The 22454-nt window shown below is 36.6% G+C and overlaps 1 protein-coding gene and 1 long non-coding RNA gene across 2 annotated transcripts in view; both read left to right on the top strand.

Moving 5' to 3' along the window:
• The window catches only part of LOC309604741 (olfactory receptor class A-like protein 1), a gene marked incomplete at its 5' end in the record, with an annotated part of 46138 nt that extends 38677 nt beyond the window's left edge, over positions 1-7461 (top strand). The window contains 1 exon segment of the mRNA XM_082339678.1: positions 2-7461. Within this exon segment, the coding sequence (XP_082195804.1) occupies positions 2-415 (414 nt within the window). The 3' untranslated portion in view covers positions 416-7461.
• The window catches only part of LOC309636346, a 114123-nt gene extending 92039 nt beyond the window's left edge, over positions 1-22084 (top strand). Inside the window, exon 3 of the long non-coding RNA XR_014249412.1 lies at positions 18467-22084. This is a non-coding gene — a long non-coding RNA (uncharacterized lncRNA). The remainder of the gene's footprint in view (positions 1-18466) is intronic.
• The last annotated feature ends 370 nt before the right edge of the window (positions 22085-22454 follow it).

Below are 22454 nucleotides of genomic sequence, written 5' to 3' on the forward strand. Positions count from 1 at the left end.
TTATAGAGTTGCATGTGGACTTTCTATCTGCTCCACGTGTCTCCTGAGCATCTTCCAGGCCATCACCATCAGTCCCAGCCACTGCATCCTGCTATGGCTCAAACTCAAAGCATCCAGTTTAATTTTATCTTCTTTCCTCTTCTTTTGGACCTTCAACATCTTGCTCAACATCCAGGTCATAAGAGGTAGTATGGCATCAAAAAATGTCACTTTTCCTGGGCATGGATTTCCTCTGAAATACTGTACAACATTTGGGCCTTGTGTTGCATTTATAAGAGTTATTCTTACTAATGACATTCTCTTTGTGTTCCTTATGGTCTGGACCAGTATTTACATGGTGACTCTCCTATACAGACATCAGAAAGTTCAGGTTTGGCACAAGAGCAAGAAAACCCAGAAAATCTCCCCAGAGTAGAGAGCCACTCAAACAATCCTTTACCTGGTGACATGTTTGTTTTTTTTTTAATTAATTCGTTCCTCATTATGCACATTTCCTTTGCACATCACAAAGATTTTAATCAACAGGGCATCAGTGTCTTTTTCTCATCCTCAGTGCTCTGCACTTTGGTGCTGATCAGTAGTGACAGCAGGGTTTTCAAAGTGCTCTCTGCTCTTCCAAAGAGAAGAAGGTAGCCTCAAAAGTACATAACTGATGAATGATATTCATAATCTTTAAGTTGCATCTAAGGGGTCCATGAGGAGCAAACTTCTTCTTGATCATGATAAGGAAAATTTCAGCACACAGAATCTTAATAGACACACCTGTTCTCTTATGTCTCTAATTCCTGTAGAGACGTTTTCAGGAGATTTTTCACTCACCAACGGAATTGAAGGTAAAGTTTTGGAATGGTACAAGCAATATAGTCTGGGTAGACTCTTTGAGGCAACTGAATGAGACATTTAAAGGTGTGCTTATTTTATGTCAATGAAAGACTATCTTAAATCATTGAATCAATTGTTAGTTTTGGTGTTAAATTTACAAATGCAATGTTTTCTAATCCTACCACATAGTATAAGTGATTTAATTAACAGCTAATGATAATTTAACAGAAAATGATGAAAAATAGAGGTACAGGCCATATCAATAAAAATTACTGGAAGTTTATGAAAGCTACAGAACAGCCTGTCTTCAATACTGAGAATTTCAACACCTCGTTATATCTTTTCCTTATTTAAGTCTTCCTTAATCTCACTAAGTGATGTTACCTAGTGTTCAGTATAGAAGAGAACATCAGTTCTGGATTTATACCTAAATATATGTTTAGTTTTATCATTGTAATTAGCACCTTTTTTCAAAATAATTTTAAAGTATAAATCTTCCCACTTTACCTAGTTCCCTGTTAACTTAACTTTTTTTTTAAACTGAAGTATAGTTAGTTTACAATGTTGTGTTAATTTTAGGTGTACAGCAAAGTGATTCAGTTATACATACATACATACATATATACATATATATTCTTTTTCAGATTCTTTTCCATTATAGGTTATTACAAGATACTGGAATATGGTTCTTTGTGCTATACAGTAGTCATTTATCTATTTTATACATAGCAGCCTGTATATGTTAATCCCAAACTCCTAATTTATTCCCCCCTCCCCTGCCATGCCTCCTCCCTTGCTATTCCCCCGGTAACCATAAGTTTGTTTTCTATGTCTGTGGGTCTGTTTCTGTTTTGTAAATAAGTTCATTTGTATTGTTTTTTAAGATTCCATATATAAGCAATATCATATGATATTGACCTTTCTCTGTCTGGCTTACTTCACTTAGTATGATAATCTCTAGGTCCATCCATGTTGCTGCAAGTGACATTATTTTGTTCTTTTTTATGGCTAATATTCCATTGTATATATGTACCACATCTTCTTTATCCACTCCTCTGTCAATGGACATTTAGGTTATTTCCATGTCTTGGCTATTGTAAATAATGCTATAATGAACATTGGGATGCATGTATCTTTTCGAATTATAGTTTTCTCTGGATATATGCCCAGGAGTGGGATTGCAGGATCATATGGTAGCTATTTTTAGGTTTTTTTAAGGAACCTCCATACTGTCCTCTATAGTGGCTGTACCAATTTACATTGCCAACAAGAGTGCAAGAGGGTCCCCTTTTCTCCACACCCTCTTCAGCATTTATTGCTTGTAGATTTTTTGATGATGGCCATTCTGACCCGTGTGAGGTGATACCTCATTGTGGTTTTGATTTGCATTTCTCTAATAATTGGCGATGTTGAGCATCTTTTCACGTGCCTCTTGGTCATCTGTATGTCTTCTTTGGAGAAATGTCTGTTTAGATCTTCTGCCCACTTTTTGATTGGGTTGTTTGGTTTTTTGATATTAAGCTGTATGGGCTGTTTGTATATTTTGGAAATTAATCCCTTGTCGGTTGAATCATTTGCAAACATTTTCTCCCATTCTGTAGGTTGTCTTTTCATTTTGTTTATGGTTTCCTTTGCTGTGCAAAAGCTTTTAAGTTTAATTAGGTCCCATTTGTTTATTTTTGTTTCTATTTCCATTACTCTAGGAGATGGATCCAAAAAAAATATTGCTGTATTTATGTCAAAGAGTGTTCTGCCTATGTTTTCCTCTAGGAGTTTTATAGTATTCGGTCTTATATTTAGGTCTTTAATCAATTTTGATTTTGTTTTTGTGTATATGGTATTAGAGAATGTTCTAATTTCATTCTTTTACATGTAGCTGTCCAGTTTTTCTAGCACCACTCACTGAAGAGACTGTCTTTTCTCCATTGTATATTCTTGCCTTCTTTTTCATAGATTAATTGACCATAAGAGTGTGGATTTATTTCTGGGGTTTCTATCCTGTTCCATTGATCTATGTGTCTGTTTTTGTGTCAGTACCATAGTGTTTTGATTACTGTAGCTTTGTAGTATAGTCTGAAGTCGGGGACCCTGATTCCTCCAGATCTCTTCTTCTTTCTCAAGACTGTTTTGGCTATTCAGGGTCTTTTGTGTTTCCATGCAGATTTTAAAATTTTGTTCCAGTTCTGTGAAAAATGCCATTGGTAATTTGATACGCATTGTGTTGAATCTGTAGATTGCCTTTGGTAGTACAGTCATTTTAACAATATTGATTCTTCCAATGCTAGAACACAGTATATCTTTCCATCTGTGTTGTCTTCAGTTTCTTTCATCAACATCTTATAGTTTTCAGAGTACAGGTCTTTTGCCTCCTTAGGTAAGTTTATTCCTAGGTATTTTATTCTTTTTGATGTGATGGTAAATGGGATCATTTCCGAAATTTCTCTTTTGACATTTCAGTGTCAGTGTATAGAAATGCAGCAGATTTCTATACATTAATTTTGTATCCAGCAACTTTACCCAATTCACTGATGAGCTCTAGAAGTTTTCTGGTGGCATCTTTAGGATTTTCTATGTATAGTATCATGTCATCTGCAAACAGTGACAGTTTTACTTCTTTTCCAATTTGGATTCCCTTTATTTCTTTTTCTTCTCTGATTGCCATGGCTAGGACTTCCAAAACTATGCTGAATAAAAGTGGCAAGAGAGGACATCCTTGTCTTGTTCCTGATTTTAGAGGAAATGCTTTCAGCTTTTCACCATTGAGTATGATGTTAGCTTTAGGTTTGTCATATATGGCCTTTATTAGGTTGAGGTAGGTTCCCTCTATGCCCACTTTCTGGAGAGTTTTTATGATAAATGGGTATTGAATTTTGTCAAAAGCTTTTTCTGCATCTATTGAAATGATCATATGGTTTTTATTCTTCAATTTGTTGATATGGTATATCACACTGATTGATTTGTGGATATTGAAAAATTCTTGCATTCCTGGGATAAACCCCACTTGATCATGGTGTATGATCCTTTTAATGTATTGTTGGATTTGGTGTGCTAGGAGTTTGTTGAGGATTTTTGTCTTTGTTCATCAGTGAATCTTTGGTTTTGGTATCAGAGTGATGGTGGCCTCAGAATGAGTTTGAGCATGTTCCTTCCTCAGATTTTTTTGGAATAGGTTCAGATGGATAGGTTTTAACTCTTCTCCAAATGTTTGATAGAATTTGCCAGTGAAGCCATCTGGTCCTGGACTTTTGTTTGTTGAAAGTTTTTAAATCACAGTTTCAATTTTAGTACTTGTGATTGGTCTGTTCATATTTTCTATTTCTTCCTGGTTCAGTCTTGGGAGAGTGTACCTTTCTAAGAATTTGTCCATTTCTTCTAGGTTGTCCATTTTATTGGTATATAGTTGCTTGTAGTAGCCTCTTAAGATCCTGTGTATTTCTGCGGTGTCCATTGTAACTTCTCCTTTTTCGTTTCTAATTTTATTGATTTGAGCCCTCTCCCTCTTTTTCTTGATGTGTCTCGCTAAAGGTTTATCAATTTTGTTTCTTTTCAAAGAACCAGCTTTTAGTTTTATTGATCTTTGCTATTGTTTTCTTCATTTCTATTTCATTTATTTCAGCTCTGGTCTTTATGATTTCTTTCCTTCTACTAACTTTGGGTTTTGTTTGTTCTTCTTTCTCTAGTTCCTTCAGGTGTAAGGTCAGGTTGTTTATTTTAGATTTTTCTTATTTCCTGATGTAAGATTGTATTGCTATAAACTTCCCTCTTAGAAATGTTTTTGCTGCATCCCATAGGTTTTGGATCATCGTGCTTTCATTTTCTTTTGTCTCTAGGTATTTTTTGATATCCTCTTTGATTTCTTCAGTGATCCATTGGTTGTTTAGTAGCATATTATTTAGCCTCCATGCCTTTGTGTTTTTAGCAGTGTTTTTCTTGTAGTTAATTTCTAATCTCATAGCACTGTGGTCGGAAAAGATGCTTGATATGATTTCAATTTTCTTAAATTTGGGAAGGTTCGCTTTGTGGTCCAGCATGTGATCAATTGGGGAGAACGTTCCATGTGCATTAGAGAAGAAAGTGTATTCTGCTGCTTCGGGATGGAGTGCTCTATAAATATCAATTAAGTCCATGTGGTGTAATGTGTCATTTAAGGCCTGTGTTTCCTTACTGATTTTCTGTCTGGATGATCTGTCCATTGATGAAAGTGGGGTGTTAAAGTTCCCCAGTATTATCGTGTTACTGATGATTTCTCCTTTTATGGTTGTTAGTATTTGCCTTATAAATTGAAGTGCTCCTATGTTGCATGCATATATATTTACAGTTGTTATATCTTCTTGGATTGATCCCTTGATCATTATGTAGTGTCCTTCTTTGTCTCTTGTAACAGTCTTTATTTTTTTTAAAACGTTCATTTTATTTCTTGGCTGTGCTGTGTGGCATGTGGGATCCTAGTTCCCTGACCAAGGATGGAACCCCTGCCCCCTGCATTGGAAGCATGGGGTCTTAACCACTGGACTGCCAGGACAGTCCCATAATAGTCGTTATTTTAAAGCCTATTTTGTCTGAGTGTTGCTACTCCAGCTTTCTTTTGATTTCCATTTGCATGGACTACCTTTTTCCATACTTTCCTTTCAGTCTGTGTGTGTCCCTTGATCTGAAGTGGGTCTCTTGTAGACAGCATACAGATCTTGTTTTTGTATCCATTCAGCCAGTCTATGTCTTTTGGGTGGAGCATTTAATCCATTTACATTTAAGGCAATTATCGATATGTATGTTTTTATTGCCATTTTGTTCATTGTTTTGGATTTGGTTTTGTTGGTGTTTTTTCTTCCCTGCCTCTTTTGTTCTCTTCTCTTGTGATTTGATGACCAACTTTAGTGTTGTGTTTGGATTCCTTTTTCTTTTTTGTGTGTATCTACTGTAGATTGTGGTTACCATGAGGTTCTGATATGGCAGTCTGTACATAAACAAGGTTGTTTTAAGTTGCTGGCCTTTTAGTTTCAAATGCATTTCCAATATCATGCATTTGCCCTCTCCTCTTCTCACAGTACCTGGTTTTGATATCATATATATGGGCAGATGATTTCCTACCTTTACTGTATGTTTGTCTTTACTGGTGAGCTCTTACATTCATGATTTTTAAATTTATAGTTGTTACCTTTTCTGCCTAGAGAAGTTCCTTTAGCATTTGTTGCAAAGCTGGTCTGGTGGTGCTGAATTCTCTTAGCTTTTGCTTGTAAAGCATTTGATTTCTCCATGAAATATGAATGAGAGCCTTGCTGGGTAGAGTATCCTTGTTTGTAGGCTTTTCTCTTTCATTGCTTTAAATACATCCTGCCACTCCCTTCTGTCCTGCAGAGTTTCTGCTGAGAAATCAGCTGATAACCTTGTGGGAGTTCCTTTCTATGTATTTGTTGTTTTTCCCTTGTTGCTTTTAATATTTTTTCTTTGTCTTTAATTTTTGTCAGTTTGATTACTATGTGTCTCGGCACGTTCATCCTTGGGTTCATCCTGCCTGGGACTCTCTGTGCTTCCTGGACTTGGATGACTGTTCCCTTATTCCGTGTTAGGGAAGTTTTCAGCTATTATCTCTTCAAATATTTTCTCAGGTCCTTTCTCTTCTCCTTCTGAGACCCCTATAATGTGAATCTCCAGTGTCCCTGTCCCCACAGTGAGCCATAGCTGCCCCCCCACCTCCACAGGGGACCTTCCAACACTAACAGGTAAGTCCAGCCCAATCTCTTATGAGGTCACTGCTTTTTTCTCTGGGTTCTGATTGTGCACAAGACCTCATGTGCACCCTCCAAGAGTGGAGTTTCTATTTCCCCCAGTCCTGTGGAATTCCTGCTGTCAAACCCAGCTGGCCTTCAAAGCCAGACTCTGGTGGCTCCTCCTCCTGTTGCCAGACCCACAGGCTGGGAAGCCAACGTGGGGCTCAGAACATCACTCCTGTGGGAGAACTTTTGTGGTGTAATTATCTTCCAGTTTGTGGGTTGCCCACCTGGCGTGTATGGAATTTGATTTTATCGTGATTGCACCCCTCCTACCATCTTGCTGTGGCTTCCTCTTTGTCTTTGGACGTAGGGTATCTTTTTTGGTAGGTTCCAGCCTTTTTTTTGTCAATGGTTGTTCAGCAGTTAGTTGTGATTTTGGTGTTTCCACAGGAAGGGGGGAGCTCACATCCTTCTATTCCGCCATCTTTCCTCCTCCTCAATTCTAAATTCTTGCAACTTTGTATGAATGTTTATAATGTTCAAAGTGCTAAGAAAAAATTTTGTGCTCATTCAATACAAAATAAGAAAGGAGAAATAAAGGTGTAAAAACAAAGAAGATAAATAGAAAAAGAACTTCAAGTATGAAATAAAACCAAAGAAAGTAGAGATAAACCAGAGATCAATGAAATACAAAATGAACAGAAAATCAAAGAAAAGTAGGCTCTTTAAAAGTTTAGTAAAATTTATAAGACTACCAAGATTGATTGAGAAAAAAGACAAAAACATTACTAATATCAGGAATAAAACAAGAACCATTAATTATTGTACAGAAACTAAAAAAACAAGAGTAATCTGAACAACTCCATGTCATTAAATCCAGCAACTTAAATGAAATAGGTAAATTCTGTGAAAACCCAACTTATGAAAACTGAGAGAAGATGAAAAAGAAATCTGAATTGGCCTATACCAATAAGAAATATTGCTTTTATAAACTTCCTACAAGTAAAATTCTAGGATAAGATCCTTCTACCAGTGAAATCTATCAAAAGTTTTAAGAAATAAACAACAGTCTTATAAAAACTCTTTCATGAAATAGATGAGAAAGGAGTATTTTAACTTACTTTATGAGGCCAGTGTCACTCTAAAAACAAAGCTGGATGCTGAAATTTACAAGGCATTTTTAAGAGAAATTAAAGACAATCTAAATAAGTGGAGAAATATACCAGGGTTACATATTGGAAGACTCAATACTGTTAAGATGTCAATACTCTTCAAACTGGTTTATTGATTCAGTGAATAAAATCCGAACAGCCTTTCTAATAAAAATTAGCAAGCCTGTTCTAAAAATTACATAGAAAATTTAAAATCTCAGCATTGTCAAAAGAATCTTTAAAAGTCAGAGGTCTTACACCACCTGATTTCCAGTCTTTTAAGTTTGTTGTAATCAAGTCAGTCTGGTTTACTTGTAAGCATAGACATATGGATTAATGTAACATAATACAAAGCCCAGAAATACACATGGCCAGTTGATTTTTGACAGTGTCACCAATGTAATTCAGCAGGAAAAGAAAATTCTTTTCAATTACCTGTTGAGTTAACTAGATATCCATTTGAGAAAAAAAAAATTAGCTTTGACCATATTTCAGACTGTAAACAAATTAATTTGAGATGGATCATAAAATTAAAGGCTAAAAGAACATAATGTAGAATTAAACATAAAAGAATATTTTTGTGACCTTGGAGTACTCAAAGAATTTTTTTTAACAGGACACTAATGCACTAACAATAAAGAAAATCTGCGTAAATTTACTTTATCAAGATTTAAAATTTCTGATCATGAAAATACAATGTTAATAAAATGAAAAGGCAAGCCACTGACTAGGAGAAAATATTTGTGATTATATATCTTAATGAGGGCATGTCTTCAGAATATATAATTACTACTTCAAATCAGTAATAAATAGGTAAAACCAGTGAAACATTAAAATTTGAACACATACTTCATGAATAAGATATACAAACTGCTAATATGCACATGGAAAGTTCTCAACATTATTAGGAAAAGTGAAAATAAAACCACAATGAAATTCTGCTTCCTGCTTATAGAATAGCCCAAATTAGAAAGACTGACAATACCAAGTGTTGATGAGGATGTAGAGCATCTGGGGCTCTCATACATTTCTTTTGAGAGTATGAAGTGTTACAACCACTCTGAAAAACTTTACAAGAAATTATCCCAAAGTTAAATGTACACTTTCACTATGAACCTATGAAGATGCCTATAAAAAATGAAAATGTGAAAAGACTGTACATCATCCATAATACCCCACACTGGATAAAACCTAAATGTCCATCAACAGATGAATGGGTAAGCAAACTGTGCAGAATACTCCAAAATCAAAAGCAATGAATACAGATAAATATATCAATTTAGATGAATCTTAGAAACCTTATATTAAGCAAAAAAGCCTTGCACACAAAGAACAATGCAAGATTCTATTTGCATAAAGTTGAAGTACAGGCTAAATAAATCTGTGGTGATAAAAATCATAACAGTGGGTGGAAGAGCTAAATAGACACTTCTCCAAAGAAGACATACAGATTGCCAGAAAGCACATGAAAAGATGCTCAACCTCACTAGTTATTAGAGAAATGCAAATCAAAACTACAATGAGGTATCACCTCACACTGGTCAGAATGACCATCATCAAAAAATCTACAAAACAATAAATGCTGGAGAGGGTATGGAGAAAAGGGAACCCTCCTACACTATTGGTGGAAATCTAAATTGGTTCAGCCATTATGGAGGACAGTATGGAGGTTCCTTAAAAAACTAAATATAGAACTACTATATAATCCAGCAATCCCACTCCTGGGCATATATCTGGAGAAAACCATAATTTGAAAAGATACCTGCAACCCAGTGTTCATTGCAGCATGATTTACAATAGCCAAGACGTGGAAGCAACCTAAATGTCCATCAACAGAGGAGTGGATAAAGAAGATGTGGTACATATATACAATAGAATATTACTCAGCCATAAAAAAGAATGAAATAATGTCATTTGCAGCAACATGGACGGACGTAGAGATTGTCATACTGAGTGAAGTAAATCACACAGAAAGACAAATATCATATGATATCACTTATATCTGAAAAATGGAACAAATGAACTTATTTACAAAATAGAAATAGAGCCACAGATGTAGAAAACAAACCTATGGTTACCAAGAGGAAAGCAGGGAGGAGGGATAAATTGGAAGACTAGGATTGACATATATTCTCTACTATATATAAAATAGATAACTAATAAAGACCTACTGTATCGCACAGGGAACTCTACTCAATACTCTGTAATGACCTATATGGGAAAAGAATAACTGATTCACTTTATACCTGTATACCTGAAACTAACACAACATTATATATCAACTATATTCCAATAAAAAAATCATAACTGTGGTTGCCCTGGATGGGGAATTAACTGGAAAAGGTTAGGGAAACTTTCTGAGGTGATAAAAATGTTCTAATTATTGAGCCTGACCTTCTTACATAAGTGTACATGTATGTCAAAACAAACTGGTTAAATATATTCATTTTATTGTATGTAAATTATATCTTAATTTGGAAAGGGCAAAAAGAAAGAATATTTATTAAAAAATAAAAAGATAATACTTTATACCTATTAGATTTGCAAAAATAAGAAATCTGTAGTACCCTATGTTGGTAGACATATGGGGATATAGGAATCCTCATATACTTCTGGTGGAAATGTAGATTGGTATAGACATTCTGAAATGCAAACTAGCGCTACTTAGTCAAATTGAGTATAAATAGAAATCATGACCTGACATCTCTAATCCGGGGGAAATATGCAATAACAGAAATAAAAATATTCACTGGAGGGAATGAATGGAAATAGCAGAAGAAAGAGTCAATTAACTTGCAGATGGTTTACCAAGAATTATCCAATCTGAACAAACAGTAAAAAGACTAAAAAAAAATGAACAGAGCCTAAGGGACATGTGGTAAATTATCAAAAGTCTAATATTCATGTCATTGGAGTCACAGAAGGAGATGAACAATACTAATACAGACAAAAAATACTTGAAGAAACAGAAGACTTCTGATTTCAAAACCACCAAGTAAAGAACTTGGAAGTAACCACAAGAAAAAAAAGGCAGTCAAACTGATAATCAACAACTTCGTTGTACCCATCAGAGAACTGAGTATTCAGAGAAACCAGAATCTCAATCTTGACAGAAAGATAGATCCAGAGTTACAGCCAAGATATGCTTACTTTGAGCATATCTATGAAGCATATTTATTACTGGAATTATAAACTGGTAGGAACACTTAAGTGATAATGTTGAGGAATTTCTGGAGCTGTGTGTGAGCTAAAATGAGAGTGAGAAACTCCTAGATGCCATAGTCTTAGGCAAGATCCCACATAGTCATGGCCTGTACCTTAGGGAAACACATCAGGTTTTCAGAGTAAAGACCAGAGAAATATCCTCTCATGGCTCTGGAAAGTGATATATACCCAGAATCTTCTCCACACAAAGGTCTATACTCCAGGGTAAAAGACTTTGCCAGAACTTTATCCCAACTGAGAAAAAGGTATTTTCTCACTCTAGATGCTAGCATCCCTATCTCACCTAAAGGGTAGAGGGCTATACAGGAAGAAATGCTTGTGAAGGTCACAGACACAAAAGAAAGGATTTAATTAGATAATAGGGTGCCTCCCCCCTATTCATCTTACCACCACATCAACAGGGCTTCAGTATAACAATAGTGGATTACAGCTGAAAGAGCTGCAAAAAACTGACACTTTCTAAAGAGGAGTACTTGAAGAAGCTCAAAGTCAAGAGGGGAGACAGAAAAAAAAAAAAACACTGGGTGAATTTGGAGTTTGTGGAACCTAAGGCTGCAGGAAACATGAACAAAGCCAAACTCTTAGACAGTTTAACATAATTAACATAAATCAGGTGTGAGAACTTATCAGTTTCTATTATCTGATAGAACATGTTTGTCTTTCAACCAAATGTAACAGGGCATACCCAAAGGCAAGAAACCAAGCTGAAGAGACAAAGCAAGCAACACAACAAGATTCAGTTATGACACAGATCTTATAACCATAAGGCATGAAACTTAGTTATGATTAAAGAGAATGATGTCAGGAAGATGTCAGACCAGGAGGTCCTAACCCTCATACTCCCATGAAAACAATATAACTATGTAGGTCAAAAAATACCTCTTGTATGTCAAAAAAATCTCTTGGAGAGCTCTGGATTACAATTAAAAAGCTGCAACAGACCAATGAAGCACAAAAATTGAGGCTAGTTATATAAAAAGTGTAGGAAGCACTCTACTAGCATCAACCCATCTTCCATGCTGGTATTGCTCAGTGCCATGAGGGATTCCCCTCAGCCACTACTTCCTCATTTGAGGGAAAAGGAGAGCAGGAGGACTGAAAGAGCCTTTATGACATAGACCTCCAGTAACCCATGGCATCACTGCGGACACCCACAGCTTTTGCCACTGAGGACTCCCATAAGCCTTCACGATACTGACATGAGCCAATGTAATTCCCTGTAGTCCTCACTGGGGCACTCTCCTGAGAGCTGGAGTCACTACTGTGCATACCTGGGGCCTGGGCCACCACACCCATCCACTCCAGTCCTAGTGCTGCCTAGGTCAGTGCATGCATGTGCCCAGACCTCAGTGCAAAGACAGGTCCCTTCCACAGTGACTTCCCCGTGCAGGGAGAAGGAGAAAAGGAGACTCTCGGTGTCCTTTGCCACCAAGGACTTAAAAGCCCTAGTCATCACCATGGACACCCTCAGCCTCCCTCAGTCAGGACCAGTGAAGTCTTTGCCAGCGCTGATGCCAGCTGATGGAGATGGCCAGAGTCTAACTGCTGCACCTCCCCAGGAGTGAGAGTCACCAATGTGCCCCTCTTTGGGCCTGGAGCTGCTGCACCCCACGCATCTGGTTCCCTCACATCCAATCATAAGTGAAGGTCTTTCTGCACTGAAACTGGACTATAATGTCTGTATGAGGGGACCCTCCCTTCAAATGCATGGACACAAGTAACACATATACACAAACACACACACACACACACAAATCAGGGAAATATGACACTACCAGAAAAACACATTAAGTTTCCACTAACTGACCCCAAAGAAATGGAGATCTATAAACTGCTTTGCAAAACCTTCAGAATAACTGTTTTAAAGGAGCTCAGTAAATTTTAAGAAAACACAGACTGCTCAATGGAATCAGGAAAACAATGTGAACCAAATGAGAAATTCAAAGAGAAGTTATAACATGAACCAAACAGAAATTCTGAAGCTGACGAATATAATAAATAAAATGAAAAATGCAATAGAGAGATTCAATAGCAGACTCAATCAAGCAGAAGAAAAAAATCTGTGAACTTGAAGACAAGTCATTTGAAATCATCCAAGCAGAGGAGAAAAAGAGAATAAAGAAAAGAAATCTTGCATGATTTATGGAATACCATCAAAGAACTGCTGCACATTATGGGAGTCCCAGAGAGAGAAAAAGGAGATGTTTATTTAAAGGGAAAATGGTTGAAAATTTCCCAAATCTTGGGAGGAAAAATGGACAACCAGACTAATGAAGCTCAAATGACCCCAAATAGAATCAACCCAAAGAAGATTACACTGAGACATATTATAATCAAATTGTCAAAAGTCAAGGACAGAGAATTTTGAAAGTAGTAATAGAAAAGCTACATGTCATATATAGGAGAACCCCCATAATACTATCAGAAATTTTTCAGCAAAACCTTGCAGTCTAGGAGAAAGTGGCATGATATACTCAAAGTACTGAAAGAAAAATTTTTCAACCATGAAGACTATACCCAGAAAATAATCTTTTCAAAGGAAAGAGATAATGTCTTTCTCAGACAAATAAAAACTGAGGGAATTCATCACCCCTAGACCTGCTGGCAAGAAAGGAACAAAGGAACAACAAAACAGGAGGAAAAAAAGTAAAATAATGAACAAAATGAAAGAAATAAGTCCGTATCTATCAATAATTATTTAATGTAAATGGATTAAATTCTCCAACCTTAACAAACAATGACTGAATGGGTTTAAAAAAAAAAAACCACAGCTTAAAGACACATCCAGGGGAAAGTGAAGGAACATAAAAAGTTATTCCAAGCAAATGTTAATAAGAGAGCAGGGTAGTCATAATTATATTGGATAAAATAGAGTGTGAGTCAAAAACTTTGTCACAAGAGACAAAGAAGTTCATTATATTTATGATAATGGGGCCAATTCATCATGAGGGTATAAACACCAAATAGCTGAGTACCAAAATATATAAAGTAAATATTAACAGAACTGAAGGGAGAAATAGGCAGCAATACAATAATAGTAGGGGACTTTAAATACATCAGTTTCAACAATGGATAGATCATCCAGACAGAATAATGAGGAAAAAAATGGACTTGAGCAACACTATAGACAAAATGGACCTAACAAATTATACAGAACATCCATGCAACAATATCAATACACATTCTCAAGCACACACAGGACATTCTCCAGCATAGATCATATGTTAAGCCATAAAATAAGTCTTAACAAATTTCAAAAGATTTATATTATACAGAATAACTTCAACTACAATGGTATGAAACTAGAAATGAATAACAAGGAAAAACTGAAAATTCACAGTAGGTTAAAATTGAACAGCATACTCTTGAACAACCACTGGGTTAGAGAAAAATCAAAAGGGAAATTGAAAAGTATCTTGTAATGAATGAGAATGAAAACACAACATACCAAAACTTATAGAATGCAACAAAAGCACTTCTAAGAGGAAAGTTTATAATGATAGACACTTACATTAAGAAAAAACCCAAATACTTTTACTAAAAAAAAAAAAACTTTACACCTTAAGAAACTAGAAAAATATAAACTAAGTCCAAAGTTAACAGAAGGTAGGAAATAACAGAGGAGAAATAAATGAAATAAAGACTAGAAAAATAGAAAAGATCAACAAAATTTATAGTTGGCTTTTTAAAAAGATAGACAAAAATAACATTTAGCTGGACTAACTAAAAAAGGGAATACTCAAAATTATAAACAAAAGGAGAAATTACAACTGATACCACAGAAATACAGAGGGTCATAAGGGACTACAATAAAAAAATATATTCCAACAAATTGAAATAATTTATTGAAATGGACAATGAAGGAATGGATAAATTCCTGGAAACCTGCTAATACTGAGTCATGAAAACTAAGTCTGAACAGACCAATAAAGAATAAGGAGGTTGAATCATTAGTCAAAAACCTCCCAACAAAGAAAAATCCCAGGACCAGATGGCTAGAGTGGTGAGTTCTACCAAACATTTAAAGAAGAATTAATACCAATCCTTTTCAAAGTCTTCAAAAATTGAGAAGGAACTCTTCCACAATCATGTTAAGAGGTCTGCATTACCCTAATACCAAAGCCATATAAGGACAACAAAGGAAAATTATAGGCCCTAATGAACATAGACACAAAAATCTTCCAAATAATAGCAAACCTAATTCAGCAGCACATTAAAAGGATTGTATACTATGATCAAGAGGGATTCATGCCTGGAACGCGAGGATGGATTGACATTTGTAAGTAAATATTAACAGAATGAAGAATATATTATAACAATAGATACAGATGAAGTATTTGACAAAAATGCAAGATCCTTTAATGATACAAACTCTGAAGAAATTAGGCATATAAGGAGTGTACCTCAACATAATAAAGGTTTTGTATAACAAGCCTACAGCTAACATTATACTCGACAGTGAAAAGCTGAAAGCTTTTCCTCTAAGATCATGAACAAGATAAGATGCTCACTCTAGCCACTTCTGTTCAATATAGTACTGGAAGTCCTAGCTAGAGAAGTTAGGCAAGAAAAAAGGAATAAAAGGCATTCAAATCAGAAGAAGTAAAACTGTCTGTTTGCAGATGACATGATCTTTTATGAAGAAAAAACCCAAGACTCCACCAAAAACAGATCTAATGAATGAATTTGGTAAAATTGCAGAATAGAAAATCAACATACAGAAATAAGTTATGTTTCCATACACTAAAATGTACATTATAAAAAATAATGTAAGAAATCTTTCTCAGTTACAATAACTTTAACTAGAATAAACTACATAGGAATACATTTAACCAAGGAGGTGAAAGATCTGTAAACTGAAAACTATACAACGTTTCAGGAGGATACAAGTAAATGAAAAGTTACCCTGAGTTCTTGAATTGACAGAATATTGTTAAAACGTCCCTGCTATCCAAAAGTGATTTACAGATCAAAGCAATCCCTTTCAATATTACAATGGCATTTTTCACATCCATAGAAAAATCCTAAATCTTTATATGAAACTGTAAAACACTCCAAACAGCCAAAGCAAACTTGAGAAAGAACCGAAGTCAAGGGCGTCACACTTCCTGATTTCAAATTATATTGCAAAGCTATAGTAATTTTTTAACATATTTTTTTAAAAATTGAAGTATAATTGATTTACAATGTTTTACTTTCGGTGTGTAACAAAGCTATAGAAAATTTTTTAAAGTGTGCTACTGTCATAAAAATAGTCACATAGACCATTGGAACAGAATAGAGAGCCTAGAAATAAACCCTTACATATATGGTCAACTAATCTTTCACAAGGGTGCCGAGAATACACAATGGGGACAGGATAGTCTCTTCAATAAATGGTGTTGGAAAGACTGGATATCCACATACAAAAGAATGAAAGTGGACACTTAACTTACACCATTCACAAAATCATCTGAAATGGATTAAAGGCTTAAAACATAAGACCTGAACCATAAAACTCCTAGGAAAAACATACAGAAAAATTTCCTTGACGTTGGTTTTGGCTATGATTTTTTGGTTATGTTGCTAAACTCTCAGGCAAAGAAAGCAAAAGTAAAGTGGGACTACATTAAACTAGAAATACTCTGCACAGCAAAAGAAATAATCGGAAAAGGAAAAGGCAATCTATGGAGTGGGAGAAAATGTTTGCAAACAATGTATCTGATAAGGGGTTAATATCCAAAATATGTAATGAACTCATACAACTCAACAGCTAAACAAAAGAAAACATTTAACCCAGTTTAAAAATGGGCAAAAGACCTCAGTAGGTATTTCTCAGAGGAGACATGCAAATGGACAGCAGGTATGTGAAAAGATACTCAACATCACTAATCAACAGGAACACACACACACACAAACAGGAGATCAACTCACACCTGTTAGAATGGCTATTATCAGAAAGCAAAGATAATGATGGTGGTGGACAGGGAAACTTTGTATACTGTTAGTGGAAATGTAAATTAGTAAAACCTTTAGGAAAAAAGTTTCTTCAAAACATTTAAAAAAAACTGTTATATGATCTATCAATATCACTTCTGAGTATTTAAAAGAATTGAAGTCAGGATCTTGAAGAGATATCTGTTCCCATGTTCATTGCATAATTATTCACAATAGCCAAGACAGAAACTACTTAAATTCTCATTGATAAGTGGATAAAGAAATGTAGTATATACATAAAATGGATTATTAAGCCTAAAAAAACAGGAGAATCCTGCCATTTGCAACAACTTGGATGGAACTGGAGGGCATGATGCTAGGTGAAAATAAGCCAGATACAGAAAGACAAATGCTGCATGATCTTAGTTAAATGGAATCTAAAATAGTCAAACACGTAAGAAACAGAGTCGAATGGTAGTTGCCAGGGAATAGGGATAGTGAGAAATGAGGAGGTGAGGTGATGGTTTAAAGGTACAAAGTTTCACATATATAATAAGTTCTGGAGATCTATTAAACAGAGTGTTTAGGCTAACAGTACTGTATTGTATACTTCAAACTCGCTAAGAAGTAGATCTTATGATAAGTGTTCTTACCCTAAAAAAAAAAAAAAAAGTGTGGGGAAGGAAACTTTGGGAGGTGATGGATGTTTATATACTTGATGGTGGTGATAGTTCCATGGATGTATACTTATCTCCAATCTTATTTCATTGAATACATTGAATATATAATTCCATGTGAACCATACCTAAATAAAGTGCTTTAAAAGAACCCAAAATGTTGGCAAAAAGTAAACAATGAGAAGATTTTCCATCATGCAGCTCCTCAACACACAACTTACACAAACATCTCTCTTTTCTTAATAGAGGGGCCTCAAATTTTCCATTAAAAACGTTTATTACAACCTGCTTAGAGGCCTCCCACCCACAGGACTTGCTGTGCTGTAAAGCATCATTTAAACAAGCCCCAGCTGAAAACTAAGTTCGGAGAGTGACCTACTGGTTCCAGAGGACGTTACTTTTAAAAAAAAATTTTTTTTAACATCTTTATTGGAGTACAATTGCTTTACAATGTTGTGTTAGTTTCTGCTGTATAACAAAGTGAATCAGCTATACGTATACATATATCCCCATATCCCCTCCTTCTTGCGTCCCTCTCCTACCCTCCCTATCCCCCCCTCTAGGTGGTCACAAAGCACCAAGCTGATCTCCCTGTGCTATTCAGCTGCTTCCCACTAGCTATCTATTTTACATTTGGTAGAATATATATGTCAATGCCACTCTCTGACTTCGTCCCAGCTTACCCTTCCCCCTCCCAGAGGACATTACTTTTATTTAAACTAATAATGTTTCCTTTAGTTAAAGCAGGGGCTAATTCTGGTACTTAAACACACACAAACACACCCACACACACCCCTAGCATTACTGTAATCTAATGGAATACATTTAGTCCCTGGTGTAATTAGTCCTATCCCCAACTGATTCTGGATATGTTTCCTTGTATTCATCTTAGTACACGTAACTGGAGTTTATCAGTTCTCTGGGGCAAAAGTATACACACCATGTTATTTTTCTAATTTTCCAGAGCCTGTGCACCACAACTACTGAGCGTGCATGCCACAACTACTGAAGCTCGTGTGCCTAGAGCCTGAGCTCTGCAACAAGAAAAGCCACTGCAATGAGAAGCCCACGTACCACAACGAAGAGTAGCCTCCGCTCGCTGCAACTAGAGAAAGCCCGCGTGCAGCAATGAAGACCCAACAACAAAGACCCAATGCAGCCAAAAATAAACAAATAAATTAATTAATTTTTAAAAAGTTGGTATTCTATGTACAGAGAACCGGACATGATTATCAACATTTTAAAGTTTATAAAAATACAAGTTTAATTTCATAAACCATATTTTATATTTTCTTAAAAATTTAAACTTGTTACATTTTCCTTTCATTGATGGCTTTTCTTTTTGCTTCCCTTTTTCTTTCCATGTTACATTATGGACTGTTAGTGGTTGTTATCAATACCTAGTTCACTGATAGTTACCCTTTCTAATATACATATATCACACCCTGTGTGCAATTCAGCATGACATTAGGTATATCCATAAAGTAAAAATAGATTCCATTAGAGTTTGAAGGTTTCCACATGGCATAAATAGAAGGCATGGGCTCACATCACAAATTTGAATAGATATCAGCTGAAGTCTTTCTAATACTCTTACCCTTTTCTTTAAAACAGGCTCACTCCCGAGAAGATCCTGATGAAGGAAGATTGTTTTGAAGCTTAACCAAAGGGCACTCTGCAGCACTGTTTCACAAAACCCCTACCCTGGGCTATCTACCAGAGAATGATTGGTCAAAGAAATTGGCATTCCAAAGGACTAATGTCAGCATCATGTGGCATAAATCATTTTCCCTCTCCTCTTTTAAGCAAAAAATTAAATGTCCATAACAAAACAAAAAAGTGCCTCTGCACATTACACCAATGGATCCTGGAGGTTCCTAGCCTACCTGTGCATCCAAAAATAAATAAGACCTCAGAAAAGACTGTGGATCCAAAGGAGTTGTCAAACCTGCCCTTCCCTAGCTCACCAGGCAGCCAGGAAAAATAATGTAACCTACAAAAGAACCCCTATTAGGCTACCAGTGGATTTCTCAGCAGAAATTCTACATACCAGGGGAGAGTGGAATGACATATTCAAAGTGCTGAAAATGAACATTTTCACCCAGGAATACTTTATCTGGCCAAATTATCCTTGATATATGGAGAAATAAAGGTTTTCCTAAACAAAAGCTAAGGGAGTTCAGCAACATTAGATCTGCCATGCAGGAAATTCCGAAAGGAGTTCCTTGAATTGAAATAAAAAGATGCTAATTAATAACATGAAAACATATGAAAGTACACAACAATCTGATAAAGGTAAAATTAGGCAGTTAGAATCTGAAAACTGTTTTTCTATATTAGAATGGTATCTTAAGTATATAGTATAAAGGTTAAAAAAGAGTATTAATAACTACAGTTATTATAATTTGTTAACAAATATACAACATAAAGAGGCAAATTTTGATATCAGTTATATAAATGGAGAGGAATAAAAGGATGGAGACTTTATAGGTGAATAAAGATAAAACTACATTTTATGCTGATAGCAATTTATCAAGGAGATGTTTTATATAACCCCTCATGGTAACCAAAAGCAAAAATGTAGAGTAGATTCATGAAACGCAAAAAAACAGGGAGGCAGAGCATACCACCATGGGAAACCACCAATGTATAAATGTAGGCAGAAACAGAGGGGAAAAGAAACAAGAGATGTGAACCAACCATAAGAAAATAAGATGGCAGTAGTTAGTCCTTACATATCAAAATCACTCTAAATATAAATGGATTCAATTTATCAACGAAAAGTCACAGATTGGCTGGCTGAATGAAAAAGAAGGGAGAAATAGAAAACAATATCACAATAGTAGGGGAGGGAATTCCCTGGCAGTCCAATGGTTAGGCCTCCACGCTTCCACTGCAGGTGGTATGGGTTCCATCCCTGGTCAGGGAAATAAGATCCCACAAGCTGTCCGATGCAGGCAAAAAACAAACACAAAAACCAAAACAAACAAACACAATAGTAGGGGACTTCTGTACTGCACTGTCAGCAATGGATAGATCATCCAGACAGAAAATTAACAAGAAAATGTTGGAGTTGAACCACACTTTAGATCAAGTGAACGTAACAGACATATATAGAGCATTCCATCCAACAGTAACAAAATACACTCACTTTTCAATTGTACATGTAACATTCTCCAGGGTAGAGCATATGATAGGACACAAAACAAATCTTAGCAAATTTAAGAAGTTTGAAATTATAAAGAGACCTTCAAGATGGCAGAGGAGTGAGCCGTGGAGATCACTTTCCTCCCTACAAATACATCAGAAATACATCTACATGTGGAGAAACTACAGAACACCTACTGAATGCTGGCAGAAGACCTCAGACTTCCCAAAAAGCAAGAAACTCCCCACGTACCTGGGTAGGGCAAAAGAAAATAGAAAAAACAGAGACAAAAGAATAGGGACAGGACCTGCACCTCTGGGAGGGAGCTGTGAAGGAGGAAAAGTTTCCACACGCTACGAAGCCCCTTCCTTGGCAGAGACAGAGGGTGGTGGGGGGGAAGCTTCGGAGCCATGGAGGAGAGTGCAGCAACAGGGCTGCAGAGGGCAAAGCAGACAGATTCCCGTACAAAGGATCAGTGCCAACGAGCACTCACCAGCCTGAGAGACTTGTCTGCTCACCCACGGGGGCGGGTGGGGGCTGAGAGCTGAGGCTTTGGCTTCGGAGGTCAGATGCCAGGGAGAGGACTGGGGTTGGCTGTGTGAACACAGCCTGAAGGAGGCTAGTGCACCACAGCTAGCTGGGAGGGTGTCCGGGAAAAAGTCTGGAGCTGCCTAAGAGGCAACAGACTGTTGTTTTGGGGTGCGCAAGGAGAGGGGATTCAGAGCACCACCTAAACGAGCTCCAGAGACAGGCGTGAGCCATGGTTATCAATCAGTGTGGACACCAGAGATGGGCATGAGACGCTAAGGCTCCTGCTGCAGCCACCAAGAAGCCTGTGTGCAAGCACAGGTCACTAACCACACCTCCCCTCCCAGGAGCCTGTGCAGCCCGCCACTGCCAGGGTCCCGTGATCTAGGGACAACGTCCCCAGGAGAATACACGGCATGCCTCAGGCTGTTGCAATGTCATGCCGGCCTCTGCCACCACAGGCTCGCCCCGCATTCTGTACCCCTCCCTCCCCCTGGCCTGAGTGAGCCAGAGCCCCGGAATCAGCTGCTACTTTAACCCCATCCTGTCCAAGGGGGGAGCAGATGCCCCCAGGTGACCTACACGCAGAGGTGGGGCCAAATCCAAAGCTGAACCCTGGGAGCTGTGTGAACAAAGAAGAGAAAGGGAAGTCTCTCCCAGCAGCCTCACAAGCAGTGGATTGAATCTCCACAATCAACTTGATGTACCCTGCATCTGTGGAATACCTGAATAGACAACGAATCATCCCAAATTGAAGTGGTGGACTTTGGGAGCAACTGTAGACTTGGGGTTTGCTTTCTGCATCTAATTTGTTTCTGGTTTTATGTTTATCTTAGTTTAGTATTTAGAGTTTATTATCATTGGTAGATTTGTTTATTGATTTGGTTGCTCTCTTCCTTTTTTTTTTTAAATATAGATATATTTTTTCCTTTTTCTCTTTTTGTGAGTGTGTATATGTATGTTTCTTTGTGTGATTTTGCCTGTATAGCTTTGCTTTTACCATTTGTCCCAGGGTTCTGTCTGTCCATTTTGTTTTCTTTTTTTTTTATTACTTTTTAATTTGTTTCTTTTTAATATTTTTTTATTTTAATAACTTTATTATTTTTTTTCTTTTTTTCTCCCTTTTCTTCTGAGCTGTGTGGCTGACAGGGTCCTGGTGCTCTGACTGGCTGTCAGGCCTGTGCCTCTGAGGTGGGAGAGCTGAGTTCAGGACACTGGTACACCAGAGACCTCCCAGCTCCATGTAATATCAAACAACGAAAACTCTCCCAGAGAT

The sequence above is a fragment of the Balaenoptera borealis genome (assembly GCF_965194805.1).
Source record: "Balaenoptera borealis genome assembly, chromosome: 10".
Taxonomy (NCBI): Eukaryota; Metazoa; Chordata; class Mammalia; order Artiodactyla; family Balaenopteridae; genus Balaenoptera; species Balaenoptera borealis.